The sequence below is a fragment of the Pelobates fuscus genome, chromosome 6 (assembly GCF_036172605.1).
Source record: "Pelobates fuscus isolate aPelFus1 chromosome 6, aPelFus1.pri, whole genome shotgun sequence".
Classification (NCBI taxonomy): domain Eukaryota; kingdom Metazoa; phylum Chordata; class Amphibia; order Anura; family Pelobatidae; genus Pelobates; species Pelobates fuscus.
In genome coordinates, this window is record NC_086322.1 from 248,581,964 (window position 1) to 248,597,148 (window position 15,185).

General features: G+C 43.5%; 1 protein-coding gene across 2 annotated transcripts in view; it reads left to right on the forward strand.

Annotated features, from left to right (window-relative positions):
* Positions 1-15,185, forward strand: part of WNK4 (WNK lysine deficient protein kinase 4) — a 353,137-nt gene that overhangs the window by 220,000 nt on the left and 117,952 nt on the right. For both annotated transcript variants that reach the window (XM_063458916.1, XM_063458917.1), the window contains exon 7: positions 6,113-6,470. In XM_063458916.1, coding sequence (XP_063314986.1) covers positions 6,113-6,470 — 358 coding nt within the window. The remainder of the gene's footprint in view (positions 1-6,112; positions 6,471-15,185) is intronic.

Sequence of the window (15,185 nt, forward strand, 5' to 3'; positions counted from 1 at the left end):
CCAGTGGCAAAACATTTCTTGGAACTGGGACACGCCCTGGCAACATTGAAATTTGTGTCGATTGACCACATCCCATTATCAAGAAGGGGTGGAGACCGGGGAAAGATACTTTTAAACAAAGAGGCGTTTTGGATACACAAACTTGATACTGTTTCTCCTAGGGGGCTTAATGAATCGTTGTCACTACATTCGTTTCTGTAAAAATTTAACAGATTGTTTGCCCTAGCTTGCGTAAGAATACAAAGAATACATGGAATATATATAATGTATTAGTATATTTATTCTGTAATTTTTTAAGATTATTTTTGATATACAAATTGTTGCGTACAATAGAGGTTTAGTACGATAATATTAAGTGCTATCAATAATTTGAGAAACCATTGGAAATATGGAAGACATATATACTATTTTTTGTACATATATATTTTTTCCACACATATATATACCTCTACAGTTTTTCTAGCCATCCATTTGCAATATCAATATTTTAATATCAATATTTTATGTGTTTGAATATATATGTATATATAGAGTTATGTATAGGTTATGCACTACTAGCACTTTAATTGATTTCACTATTTGTCACTTTCAATCACTTGTCACTTTATATATAGCACTTCATATATTTGCAACTCTATTAAGTATTTTAAGCACATGGCACTTTTAGCCACCTCTTAACACTTTAAATGGCAACTTTTGATAGTTGCCCTCAACACTATGATTTCAGGGGAGTTTTAGACCCCTTATGTAAATGACAGCTTCTATTCCATTACATATTCTGCACTTTACATCTTTTGCACTTTATCTATCAAATCCAGCACATGTAATTTACGATCACTGTGTCCGGGTGAGATTTCAGTATTACTATGGTGACGGAACACTGTTGTCCCGCGTTCCCATAGCAACGGCGGCAACGTAACGTGGTTACGTCACACGAATGGGCAGGCACACTATTGCACATGCACACATCGCCAGGTAGTACGCCGGTAACAGCACGATCAGCACCTGGGGTGAGTTACACACACTTATTACAATTATTGCATTCCTTTATATGTAACATGTTTTTGAATGTTTATTAATCCTGATGAAAGTCCACATATATATATATATATATATATTGTGTGTGTTTGTGCTTTAGGGTGCACACCCTTATGCAATAGGTTGCACACCCCAACGGCAATCATAAAAACGTAAAATATAAATGCGTTAACGGAAAAATAACTGTGCTCAATTAACTTGACTCAGACTCTGCTGTCACCATAATTAGAGTGAAGCTCTGGATGTGGGCTCAGAAGTGAAATCAGCCGATCCCTTTCAGCACCATGAGTGAGTGAGGTATAGGAGCGTTCAGGATTGGAACAACTGCAGTATAGCAGGCTAAGGGACTCCAGGCTTGTAGGAGGACCTGCATCTTCGGACCACTGACTCTGAAACCTCTAGGGGCCAAGTCCTTTCCCTGTCCTGGGTAAGCGGAGGGTCCGGATGTGCTGTTTCCAGCGTATGATCCTCCACTTCTGTGTGTGATGTTGCTTGGAGGCTATGCTTTGAGGGGCTCTCCGTCCAGGCTGGCGGGCAGTAGGGTAAGTAGGTGCACGTTTGATAGCGTCGCCTGACGGAGGCCTGCTCCGCTCAGATAGGTCTTCTCCCTCCGCATCCACCTGTCGCTTAGGAATGGCTGCCTGTGAACGCTCCTGAATCCTCTTCCAGAAAGGCTCAAAGAGCCTGCAAGATTGATTTATTAATTGCACTGTGAGGCCCTTTGGGTGTATCCAGGCCCAGCGTGTCCAGTAAAGGGTCAGCCGCCATCTTGATTGTACGGTGTAGACAGTATACCTTCAGCAGTCCCAAGGCAAGGACACAAGAGTGACCAGTGGGGGCTGGTATATCCCCCACCGGTACAAAGGGGGGGGGGGGAGGTAGGAGTACAGTAAGACTGAGAGTCCATGAACAGGGAGATAGGCCGCTTCTCCCCCACTTTTACCACAGTAGGCTGCATAACAGTATATCTCCCGTGTCGTTTAACGCACCGCAAACAACCGCAAACAGTCCATTTGCACAACCGCAAACTCCCCATTTGCACAAGGTTGGATGCCAAGCTAGCCATGTCCCATTCCTTGTCCTCACTGATGTCATTGAAGGTCTCTTCCTCCACCCAGCCACGTACAACACCAAGGGTCCCCGAAAGGTGACAACAAGCCCCCTGTATTTTTTTTTTAATGTACACTACTGTTACACCAGATATGAGTTGCACTGGTGTGACACTGTGCCCTGGCAGGTCCTGAAACGCACACGTGTGAAGGAAACTGACTGCTATTATATTACAGTCAAAAAAGTTGTTGTTTTTTTAAATGCAAGCTATTGTGACACCAGATATGAGTGGTGGCACTTGGCAAGTGGGCACAGTATACGCTGTGAGCCTGACACACACGCTGGCAGGCAGGCAACTGCAATTAGATTACACACAAAAAAAAAAAAGCAGACTGATGTTCTAGCCCTAAAAAGGGCTTTTTGGGGTGCTGTCCTTACAGCAGAGATCAGATGAGTCCTTCACTACTGTAGTGGACACTGAATACACTAGCCTAGCTATCGATTTCCCTATTAAATCAGCAGCAGCTACACTGTCCCGCCTCTCACTAAGAATGCAGCTTCCGGGGCCGGGGCCTAGCTGTCATGGAGGAAAGACGCACTTCGTGTGAGCTCCCTCAATATCTCACTTTAAGCAGCTATCAACAAGCGAATTTCACCCCAGAAGGGGATGACCCAGCAATGTTGCTCCTACCTGACCGACCCGACATGCTTAATAGCGGTCAGCAACTCGACAGAGTCTTACTTACCTCCGCGTGGCAAGTTTGGCCTGGTGCTCACCGGGTGGGAGAGGCGGCCGATCTCCTGATCCTGGGATGCCCAGGAGCGACTACTTCCCGGCAGGAGCTCCGTTACCCCCCCCGCCCCCCTCAAACCGGTGGGGGTTATCCTGGTCCACCCCTGAGAGGCTGTCTGGAGCTAATGGACGCACAGAGCACAGCCGCCCAGGCTGACATACTCATCTGCGACTCTCCCAATATGGCGGCAGCCGCGTGTCCTCCTGGTACCAGCAAAGCATTGCAGGATATTGAGTCTAAGCTGGACAGACTCTTTAATCAATTTTGGAAGCAAATAACAAGCAGGAAGCCCCAACAAGCTCCACTACAGCCCCAACAAGCTCCACCACATCTAAGCGAAGCAGTCCCCATTAAAATCCACCAACGCAAAAGGCATCGAAGACGGGACCGGAGGCACAAACAGAAATGCAGAGCCTGCCCCACGTCAAGCACTCGCCTTCACCTTAAGCCACCACAATCCCGCACTGGACGTGAAGCACCACCTGGACAGATCTGGACCACCTCAAGCCGCGAACCCGGCACTCAGCCAGAGACTTGCCTTTGTTGTTCCAGGTATCAGGGACTCCCAGGGTCTGCACCTGGCGCCCAGAAGGGATCAGATGAGCACAAGCAGTAAACAGCAGCCTACCAAGCATGTCCCACTATAGCCGATCCTCCACACCATGCCTTTGATCACATGAACTGCTCTCTGCACATTAACTAATCGTAAAGTAGCAAGCATTTAAACATGTCATTATTTCACCTCCTAAAGAGTTTATTGTCGTAGTTCCTTACATGCCTTTACCTTAACTGTTCATGTATTATGTTATTCACTAGTCTCATCTCATGGGGCGACTTACACTTGATTTATAACTAGTGGTGGAGCTGCTGATATAAATACACAGTTGATAACGTGCAAGCTACACCCTAAACATGACAGCCATCTTTCACAACAATGTACTGCTATATACTCATACCCTCAGTGCAACTAGCCATGATATATGCACGTTCAGCCTAGCATGCTCAAATATAACACACTTCTGTGTAAAAAAAAAAAAATAATACGAAAAAAAAAGAATGCAGCTTCAGAATTAATCTAAATTGTATGCTGTCTAGGAGGTGGGAGGGTCTGGGAGGGAGGGTCTGCTGCTGATTGGCTGGAATGTGTCTGCTGACTGTGAGGTACATGGTCAAAGTTTACTCAATGATGACGAACCGAACATTGCATATGTTCGCCGTCCGTGGCGAACGCGAACAAGCTATGTTCTCCAGGAACTATTCGCCAGCGAACCGTTCGGGACATCTCTAGTTGTCTTACCAGCTATTTATAAAGAGGCAAAATTATATTTTCATCCTGAGTATCCATGCCCCTATTTATACATGATAAAACCTTACTGGCCTTAGCAACTGCCGATTGACATTGCATACTGCTGCCTGATTTGTTGTCTACAATTTACAAATCCTTCTCGTGTGTTGTTATCCCTAATTCACTACCATTTAGGGTGTAAGTTGCTTGTGCATTCTTTACCCTGAAGTGCAGAACTTTGCATTTCTCTTCATTAAATTGAATCTGCTATTTTGGTTACAGAGTTTTGTGTCGTCTGCAAACACTAAAACATGGCTTTCAATGCCCATTTCAAGATCATTTATAAATATGTTAAAAAGAAGCAGTCCCAAAACAGAACCCTGAGGGACAACACTTAACACTTTTGTCCAGCTTAAAATGTACCATTAATGACCACTCATTGTACTCTATCCTTAAGCCAAAGTTCTACCCTGATCTATACTTTTACTTACTTCTTTGTAGAATGCAATTAGGTTAACATGACCTTTGGTTCATAAAGCCATGCTGATTATTTCTAATAACAAAGCTTTTCCCAATGAATTCCCGAATATTATTCAAAATGTGTAGCCAGGGGAGGATTATCAGTCAAAATGGAGTTTGCATCAAGGAAAGTGGAGTTTTGCCAACTTCGCCCCTTGGTGAGTGCTGCATATAGCTAATCTGTCAGTCTGGAGCCCACTTATTGTTGCTCCCAGGGCCGGCGCGTCTTATAGGTGACTTAGGCAGTCGCCTAAGGTGCACCGGCCAGGTGGGAGCAAGATTTGAGTGATCCGGAAGGAGGGAAGCGCACTATGTCACTCGGCGCTGGTTCAGGCTCCACCTCCACTCTTGAGACCAAAGGCGCACTAGTACGGCACATTTTCCATAGGAAAGCATGTATAATGCTTTTCTATGGGGTTTTACATGTTGCTGGATGCTGGTTGCTGCATTGCGTGAGGACGTCCAGTGTCAGGCGACCTGAAGTCAACTAACAACCTGGAAGGTGATTATTGCAGTTTCTTAAATACTGCAATAATTACCTTTACGGGGTTAAAGGGACACTTTAGGCACCCAGACCACTTCAACTCATTCAAATGGTCTGGGTGCTGTCTCCCTATTGCACTTATTGCTGCAATGTAAACAATGTTTACATTACAGCTCTAAATCTGCCCTCAGTGGCTGTCTACCAAAATTAAACACATAACAGTGCAGTATGTCAAAGAAACCAAACATTAAAGAGCCTGCAAGGATTGGCTGTAGATACCATAACAACTACATTAAGCTGTAGTTGTTCTGGTGACTATAGTGTCCCTTTTAATAATTAATATTTGGTCTTTGAAGGGCCCAGGATGTAATTTTGCCCGGTGGCCCAGAAAGCTGTCAGCCCGTCCCTGTCCACTGCCAATGTCAAGGGCAGAATTGAGGGCATGGGTAGCTTGAAGATGGGACTGTTTTTCCAATGGTCAATTGCACAAGATTCATATTAGTCACCTAGATTCACATTAGTCCCTCAGGAGTCACCATGCAGATTGGCACATCACACTCCAATGATGTGGCTGGAGGTGAAGAAAGGTTAAAGTCTGTATGCATTCTCCAGGCACCATGACAATGTTAAATTAGTGAAGTGGCCATGGTGCTTGGAGTAAACCTACAATTTCCAGTTATGTAATATTCTTTTTTTCTTATTTTTTTTTTTACTTTTGTTTGTATCTATATGAATATGGATATATGTGACTATTATCCACCCAACAGTCATTTTATTAATCAAACATCACTGTTTAAAATGAATATAAATATAAATAAAAAAAATAGTAGTGAGAGCAGTTTCTACATTTGTAGTTCAGATGTAGATTAAATATGTAGTAGTGAATACATATTGTTTTCTTCAACAATGTTAATTTACTTTGTCACTTGATATGTTGAGCAGGTGGTACTCAACTTTGTATGTGAAGCTGACTACAAGTTGGTGTCAAAAGCCATACGTGATAGAGTGCTAGCAATAAAGCGGAAAAGAGAAAAGGTGAGGCGGGCTCAGGAGGACTTGAAAAAGAAGGAGGAAGAGAAACAAAAGAATATTCTTAAACTTCTCGAGCAGCTTAGAGGTCCACAAAGTTCCAGTACAGTCTTAACCTCTGATGCTACCTCTGTAGCTACTACACTACCCACAAATACTGATTCTAGTGACTTAATATCTAGTGGAACTTTCCTACCTGAGCCAGAGGAACCGGAGGCCGACCAACATCATCCCTTCAACTTCAGACACACATGCTACTCCTCTGCAACATGTAAGCACTAAGTATGAAAAAGTATTATATAGAAAAAAATAATGTATTTTTTATTTTATTTTAGTATGTACAGTTGTGCTCAAAAGTTTGCATACCTTGGCAGAAATTGTGAAATTTTGGCATTGATTTCGAAAATATGACTGACCATGTAAAAAATGTATTTTATTGAAGGATAGTGATCATATGAAGTCATTTATTATAACATCGTTGTTTGATTTCTTTTTAAATCATAATGATAACAGAAATTGCCCAAATGGCCCTGATCAAAAGTTTACATACCCTTGAATTTTTGGCCTTGTTACAAACACACAAGGTGACATACTCAGGTTAAAATGGCAAATAAAGGATAATTTCCCACAATTGCAATTAAATTGCAATTAGTGTCTGTGTTTAAATAGTCAATGAGTTTATTAGCCCTCGCATGAATGCACTAACCAGGCTAGATACTAAGCCATGGGGAGCAGAAAAGAACTGTCAAAAGACCTGCATAACAAGGTAATGAAACTTTATAAAGATGGAAAAAGGGTATAAAAAGATATCCAAAGCCTTGAAAATGCCAGCCTGTATTGTTCAATCAGTTACGAAGAAGTGGAAAATTCAGGGATCTCATGATACCAAGCCAAGGTCAGGTAGATCAAGAAAGATGTCAGCCACAACTGCCAGAAGAATTGTTTGGGATACAAAGAAAAACCCTCAGGTAACCTCAGTAAAAATACAGGCTGCTCTGGAAAAAGTCGGTGTGGTTGTTTCAAGGAGCACAATACGACGATACTTGAACAAAAATGAGCTGCATGGTCCAGTCGCCAGAAAGAAGCCTTTACTGCGCCAATGTCCCCAAAAAAGCCCAGTTACAAAATACCTGACAACATCTTGACACGCCACACAACTTCTGGTACACTGTAATTTGGAGTGACAAGACCAAAATAGAGCTTTATGGTCACAACCAGGGCCGTTATCAGGGCATGACAACCATGATGGTTGTCAACTGCCCTGCGGTTGTCATGGGGGGCCTGGACTGATCTGGGAATTCCGGGCCCCACATTGCCTATGTACACATATATATAGCGATTTTCAATATATATATATATATATATATATATATATATATATTTGTGTACGGGATTGTGAAACAGGGCGCACATTAAAATGTGTGTAGTTTCTATAAATAAGAGTCGGTTGAGGTGTGCCGAAACCGACGCGAGGTTAGGCCTGCAAAAGAGGGCCCACCCGGATATAATGATATATAAGAGGGTGTGGTGGGAGGGAATTTCCGAAATCGTCGAAGACAGGTAAGTAAGGGGTTTGCTGGGTTTAAATAGGCTTAAAATCCCTCCCACAACTTCAGGCATACGCCTTCTATATATATATATATATATATATAAATATATATATATATATGTTCGCTGCAGACGGGCCCGCAGCACACTCTGACTTTACTTCCCAGCAACTCCCCAGCAACTCCCCTGTCTCTAAAGCTTGCGACCCCCGCAGCTGTCAGAGTGTTTCCACAGGTTACCATGGCAACGCTTCGCGTGGCACACAGGCGAGACTCGCAAGAGTTAATGACCGGGGAGCTGCTGGGAAGTAAAGTCAGAGTGTGCTGCGGGCCCCGACGACTGGCTGCAGTGTCCAACAGCTCATTCTGCATTCACTTTACACACACTCCATCCACTACACAAACACACTCTACATTCACTACACACACTCCATCCATTACACAAACACACACTCTGCATTCACTATACACACTACATCCACTACACAAACATACTATGCATTCACCATACACACTACATCCACTACACAAACACACTATGCATTCACCATACACACTACATCCACTGCACAAACACATTCTGCATTCACTAATAACACTACACCCACTATACAAACACACACTCTGCACTCACTATATACACTACATCCACTACACAAACACACACTCTGCGGTCACTATACACACTACATCCACTACACAAACACATTCTGCATTCACTATACGCACACTACATTCACTAACAAACACACACTCTGCATCCACTATATGCATTACATCCCTTACACAAACACATTCTGCATTCACTATACACACACTACATTCACTAACAAACACTCTACATTCACTATACACATAATACATCCACTACACAAACACACACTCTGAATTCACTGGGGCACATGACAATGACCCTAAGCACAAGGCCATGTTGACCCTCCAGCAGGGCCGGATTAACGTAGGGGCTGATGGAGCTGCAGCTCCAGGCCCAGGCCCATGGAATAGGCCCATTTAAAAAAAAAAAATAATAATAATTTTTTTTTACACACTACTCTTAGGTTTGCCACCTGACTGGTATTTTATTGGCACAGACAGTATTTGAGGCTGCCTAGCCATGCTGGTATTGCAGTAATACCGGCAATACAAATGCAGGTATTTTTCTCAGAATAAATGGAGATTACTCTGCAATACCAGCACCAGCCAGTAGGGGTCACTGTGTGTGGAGAGAGGCAGGGATAGGAAGTTACAGCATATCACTGCCTCTCTCTACTACTCACTGATCCGTGGGGGAGCAGCTACACAGCACAGAGTCCAGACAGAAGCTCTACAGCTCAGGTAAGTGAGGGATGGGGGGAATGGCAGCAGGGACACATGGGGACACTGAGACACAAGGGGACACTGAGACACAAGAGGACACTAGGGGACACTGAGACACTAGGGGACACTGAGACACAAGGGGACATATGGAGACACTAGGGGACACTGAGACACTAAGGGACATATGGAGACACTAGGGGACATATGGAGACACTAGGGGACACTGAGACACTAGGACACATGGGGACACAGACACTGGGAGACCTGGGGACACTGAGACACTTGGGGACATTGGAAAACATGGGGACACTGAGACACTGGGACACAAGGGGACACATGGGGACACTGAGACACTAGGGGACACCGAGACACTAGGGGACACTGAGACACTAGGGGACACTGAGACACTAGGGGACATATGGAGATACTAGGGGACACTGACACTAGGGGACACTGAGACACTTGGGGACATTGGAAAACATGGGGACACTGAGACACTGGGACACAAGGGGACACATGGGGACACTGAGACACTAGGGGACACCGAGACACTAGGGGACACTGAGACACTAGGGGACACTGAGACACTAGGGGACATATGGAGATACTAGGGGACACTGACACTAGGGGACACTGAGACACTGGGACACATGGGGACACAGACACTGGGAGACCTGGGGACACTGGAAAACATGGGGACACTGAGACACTGGGACACATGGGGATGCTGAGACACATGGGGATGCTGTGAGACAAAGGGACATTGGGAGACACTGAAACATTGGGACACGGATACACTATGTCCCCATGTCTCCCAGTGTCCCCATGTCCCCCAGCCAGTGTCCCTAGTGCGCCCAAGTCTTCCAGTGTCTGTGTCCCATGTCTCTCAGTGTGTCTAGTGTCCCCATGTGTCCCAGTGTCCCTATATGTCCCAGTGTCCCCATGTCTATGTCCACAACTGTCCCCATGTCTCCCAGTGTCCTCAAGTGTTGGTCTCCCAGCTAGTGTCCCCTAGTCTCCCAGTGTCTCTGTGTTCCCATATCTGTGTCCCTAGTGTCTTAGTGTCCCCAAATGTTTCAGTGTACCCATGCCTCCCAGTGTCTGTGTTCCTAGTGTCTCAGTGTGCCTAGTGTCCCCATGTCTCCCAGTGTCCCTATATGTCCCAGTGTCCCCATGTCTATTTCCACAACTTTCCCCATGTCTCCCAGTGTCCTCAAGTGTTGGTCTCCCAGCCAGTGTCCCCTAGTCTCCCAGTGTCTCTGTGTTCCCATATCTCTGTGTCCCTAGTGTCTTAGTGTCCTCAAATGTTTCAGTGTCCCAATGTCTCCCAGTGTCTGTGTGCCTAGTGTCTCAGTGTCCCCATTTCTCCCAGTTTCCCTAAATGTCTCAGTGTCCCCATGTCTCTCAGTGTCCCCATGTCTCACTGTGTCCCCAGTATCCTAGTGACATGGGGACACACTGAGACATTGGGACACTGGGAGAAATGGGGAAACTGAGACACTGGGAGACTAGGGGACTGGGCGACATGGGGACACTGTGATACATAGGGACACTGAGAAACTGGGTGACTTGCGAGACTGAGACACTGGGAGATAGGGAGACACTGGGAGCAATCCATCTATACCACAGAATCAAACTGTGAGTAGTTTGTTGTTGATTTTACAGAATTGTCTCTGATGTCACTCCTTGTGATTTACATCATGTGATGTCACGCATAACTAATTAATTATACCAATGATTAAGGATGGTATTTTTTTTCCAAGAAAGGTGGCAACCTTAACTACTCTTCACATACTCTTGCTTGAAGGAGCACTATAGGGTCAGGAACACAGTCATGTATTTCTGACCCTATTATGTTAAAACCACAACCCTGGCCCCTCCTTGCCTCCCTAAATATAGTAAAATCTTACTTGTATTCAAGTCTGCAGCTGCTGGCTCTGCCTCTGAACTGACTGTCTGCTGACCTCATCAGAAGTGGTGCTCTGAGCAAATTACAATACTTCCCCATAGGATTGCCTGAGACTGTCAACTAGGCAGATCAGGGGCAGAGCCAGCACAAGTCCAACATAGCCCTGGCCAATCAGCATCTCCCCATAAAGATAAATTGAATCAATGCATCTCTATGAGGAAAGTTCAGTGTCTGCATGCAGAGGGTGGAGACACTGAATGGCAGTGCTGCACACTAGGCAGTACTGCCCCATGAAGAACCTCTAGCAGCCATCTAAGGAGCGGCCAAAGGAGTTATTTTCTCTGAAAAGACAGTGTTTACTGCAAAAAGCCTGAATGGAATGATTCTACTTACCAGAACAAATACAATAAGCTGTAGTTGTTCTGGTGACTATAGTGTCCCTTTAAGTTTGGAAGCTTAAGAGGGATGTATGGGAACAAACTTGTGTGGACTGGCTGACAATGAAATTAGTTAAAGTAATGCAGACTTTGGTCTCTCTAACACTGTGGCATGTTCCCTTTCTTCTATACTCACTACATACACATTTTCTCTGTCTCAGACTATATACCAGGAACTTCTGCCTGCTAGTAAGAAGGTAAGGAGACAAGTGGACCAGCGAGTGCTAGGGTAAAGTCCTTGGAAAGCATGGAGTGAGTGCATCATTAGACGCATTTATGTCAAGCTCAGGGTGCTGCCTGCATAGTATGCCCTTAGTTGGACAGCCTGTATGATTGGCAGGCAGCCTGACATGCATTCATGCCAGGCTGACCTTCCAATTCTTTGGACAAACATGCCCCTTTTTTGGGCATGTTCACTCCCTTTTGGCAGGTCTGGTCACGTGATTCGCACCAGTGGCACACCCTTTTACCCTGCCCATTGACTTCCTGCTTCACTGGACACTGCTGTTAGGGGTTATGGATTTACTTGAAAGATGAAAGCATAAATCAGAGAGAGATTAGCATAGAGTATGTGTTTTCTTATAGCTGCATTCTATGAGTTTCCCTCCAGCACCATCTCCATCAGATACATTACGCTTGGGAGGTTTTAGTGTTTTTGGTCGATAAGATTCCGTAATTAGGCCCATCATAATTGTCAGCACCAGGCCCACTGTGCTCTTAATCCGGCCCTGCCCTCCAGTGGTTACAGTGGAAAAAGGTGAAGCTTCTGCAGTGGCCATCAAAGTCTCTTGACCTTCATATCATTGAGCCACTCTGGGGAGATCTCAAACATACAGTTCATGCAAGATGACCAAAGACTTTGCATGACCTGGAGGCATTTTGCGTAGACGAATGGGCAACTATACCACCTGCAAGAATAAGGAGCCTCATAGACAACTATTACAAAAGACTGCACGGTGTCATTGCTGCTAAAGGGGGCAATACACAGACAGTATTAAGAACTAAGGGTATGCAGACTTTTGAACAGGGGCCATTTCATTTTTTTGTTTGTTGCAATGTTTTGTTTTATGCTTGTGCCGTTCTGTAATAACCTACAGTTGAATATGAATCCCATAAAAAAAAAAAAAGAAATGTGTTTTGCCTGCTTATTCATGTTTTCTTTAAAAATGGTACATATATTACCAATTCTTCAAGGGTATGCAAACATTTGAGCACAACGTACATTAGTTGTAGTTATTATATTTACTTATTTTTCAACTTTGGGATATATAACATAACACAGGAAAGATTAACCTAATCCACAATAAATTGGATGAGGTAAAAACTGGAAAAATGGAATCAGTATCCTGAGGTAAATGGGATCACAGTCCACTTTGCATGCACTAATACATACACAAACCACATATATCCCCAGTGCAAGTGAACTATACTAGCCATTTAAGGCATTCCTCTATCTAGTATAGATAATGGATAACCATTGGATTATCCAGACAGGTGCTTAAAATATTATTATACAAGCTTTATTCATTTGGCTTATTTGTAGCACTTTTGATAACCCTTTGTAGGTAAGTAGTGCACTGGAAAATAAACCAGTGTACCAAGGTAGACAAGGGGGGGTTAAACCATAGTATTAGTGTTAAAAAACGGGGATTAACTATAGGTCTTTCCCTGATGAAGGTGCACATTATACTGCACTGAAACGCGCGTTGGCCGTTTTGTTTGGAATGTGTTTAGGGCACTTATCACTGTAGAATGTCTATATGATTTATAGACATGCCTCACTCTCACTAGTTTTTTTAATTTTATTTTTCACTTCTTTATTCTGTTACTCCTCTACCTATTCAGTCAGTTTACTGTCGACCCATTATCTGTATCACTTTCCTGTACATTGTACTTTTTTGTGTGTGAATATTTTAGGTTTTAGCTGAATATACTATAGTACTCTATTATCCAATATATGTTTATTCATGCTTCACTTGGATAGTACCATGGTCTAACCTTTAGTCAATCTCTGTTACTTAACACTTAGACCATGGTTTAACCCCTTGTCTACATGGGTACACTGGTATACTTTTCCAGTGCACTATTTACATACCAAGGGCTCACAAAAGTACTATTAATTTGCTGCTTTATTCGGACAGAACTATGGTTTAACCTCTAGTTAATCCCTGTTTTTATAACACTAATACTATGGTTTAACCTCTTGTCTACCTTGGTACAATGGTTTATTTTCCAGTTCACTACTTAACTACAACGGGTTATCAAAAGTGCTACAAATAAGCCTAATTAATAAAGCTTGTATATTAAAATTTTAAGCACCTGTATGGATAATCCAAGTTATCCATTATCTATATTAGGTAGAGGAGTAGCCTTACACAGGTAGTATAGTTCACTTGAACTGGGGATATATGTGGTTTGTGTATGTATTGGTGCATGCAGAGTGGACTGTGATCCCATTTACCTCAGTGAGTATACTGATTACATTTTTCCAGTTTTTACCTTGTCCACTTTATTGTGGATTAGGTGAATCTTTCCTGTGTTATTATTATTGGGGTTAAGCCCTTTGGAAACTACTGGTGTGTAGATCCCAAGAAGTAAACTCTTGGGTATCTTATTCTTTTGATTAGCTATATTACAACATAACTCTTAAGTGTGTCTTTAATGCCACTTTTCTTTGCTTTACATATATTATAAGCAAAATGTAAAACTGTAATATTACTTATATGGTAACTTGGGATATTTGTAATATTTTACAATATAACTCTTAAAGCGGCACTGTCATGCCGAACTTACCTTTCCCCAATCGCTTCCTCTTCTCTTCCTCTCTCAGCATCTGTTCATTTTTTTTCCTTTCTGATCTAGTGTTCTTTAAAACATAAGACAAAGTTGGGACTACTTTGTCTTATGTATGTTTGGGACGCTTGATCAGCTTTGACCCACTTCCTGTGGTCAAAGACATTTTCCCACAATAGTCACCCTTTGCTCCGTGATCTTGCGATGCTTCCTTTCAGTGTTCCCGAACCTCCTGTCAGGACGTTGGCGAAACCACAGAATTTCATCCTAACAGAATGAGTATAGTTTGTTCATTTGTGTTAGGATGACATACATATAGCTAGGTTCAAAATTTCATTTGAATGGATGAAATTATGATCCGTGCAGCGTTTGCATCTTGCAGCCGCTTACTAGATAGCTCCATAATTCCCACGGTATCAGGGAGCTATCTACCAAAAGTTTGAAAGACCAAAATTGGTAAGTAAAATTACTTAGTATTAGTAAATAATGGAGACTGCCCCTACTCACTATGCTGCGAGTAGGGGCATGTCTACTAAGCAGTGAGCAGCCTGTGGCCCCCCTTTAAATAAATGGCCTCCATGGCATCTATTAACTAGCAGAGGGGCCATAGTGTCCTCCCCGAGCCCCTACCCATCCCCTGCAAAGGTGGGTGAGGGCCCTAAATGACAAAAGTGGGGATGACATATTGTCACCCCCAGCCCCCACCTATGTGACAATGGGGGGGACAAAATTCCCGTTTGAATTTCTGACAATAGTAAATGCCCAAGTGTTTAACTGGGCATGCACCGGAATTTCACCGCGCTATCTAGTGTGCGCAGATGTTATGTCCCACAGGGTCTTCATCTGCCCACAAAGATGGCAGCACCCAGGACCTAGGTCCAGGCACAAAATAAAGTTGAAAAAAAATTTGGGGGGCACTAGGGGTAGAGTCGGGAGGGGGTGTTAAAAAAAATTGATTCGGCCATGACAGTGCTGCTTTAAAG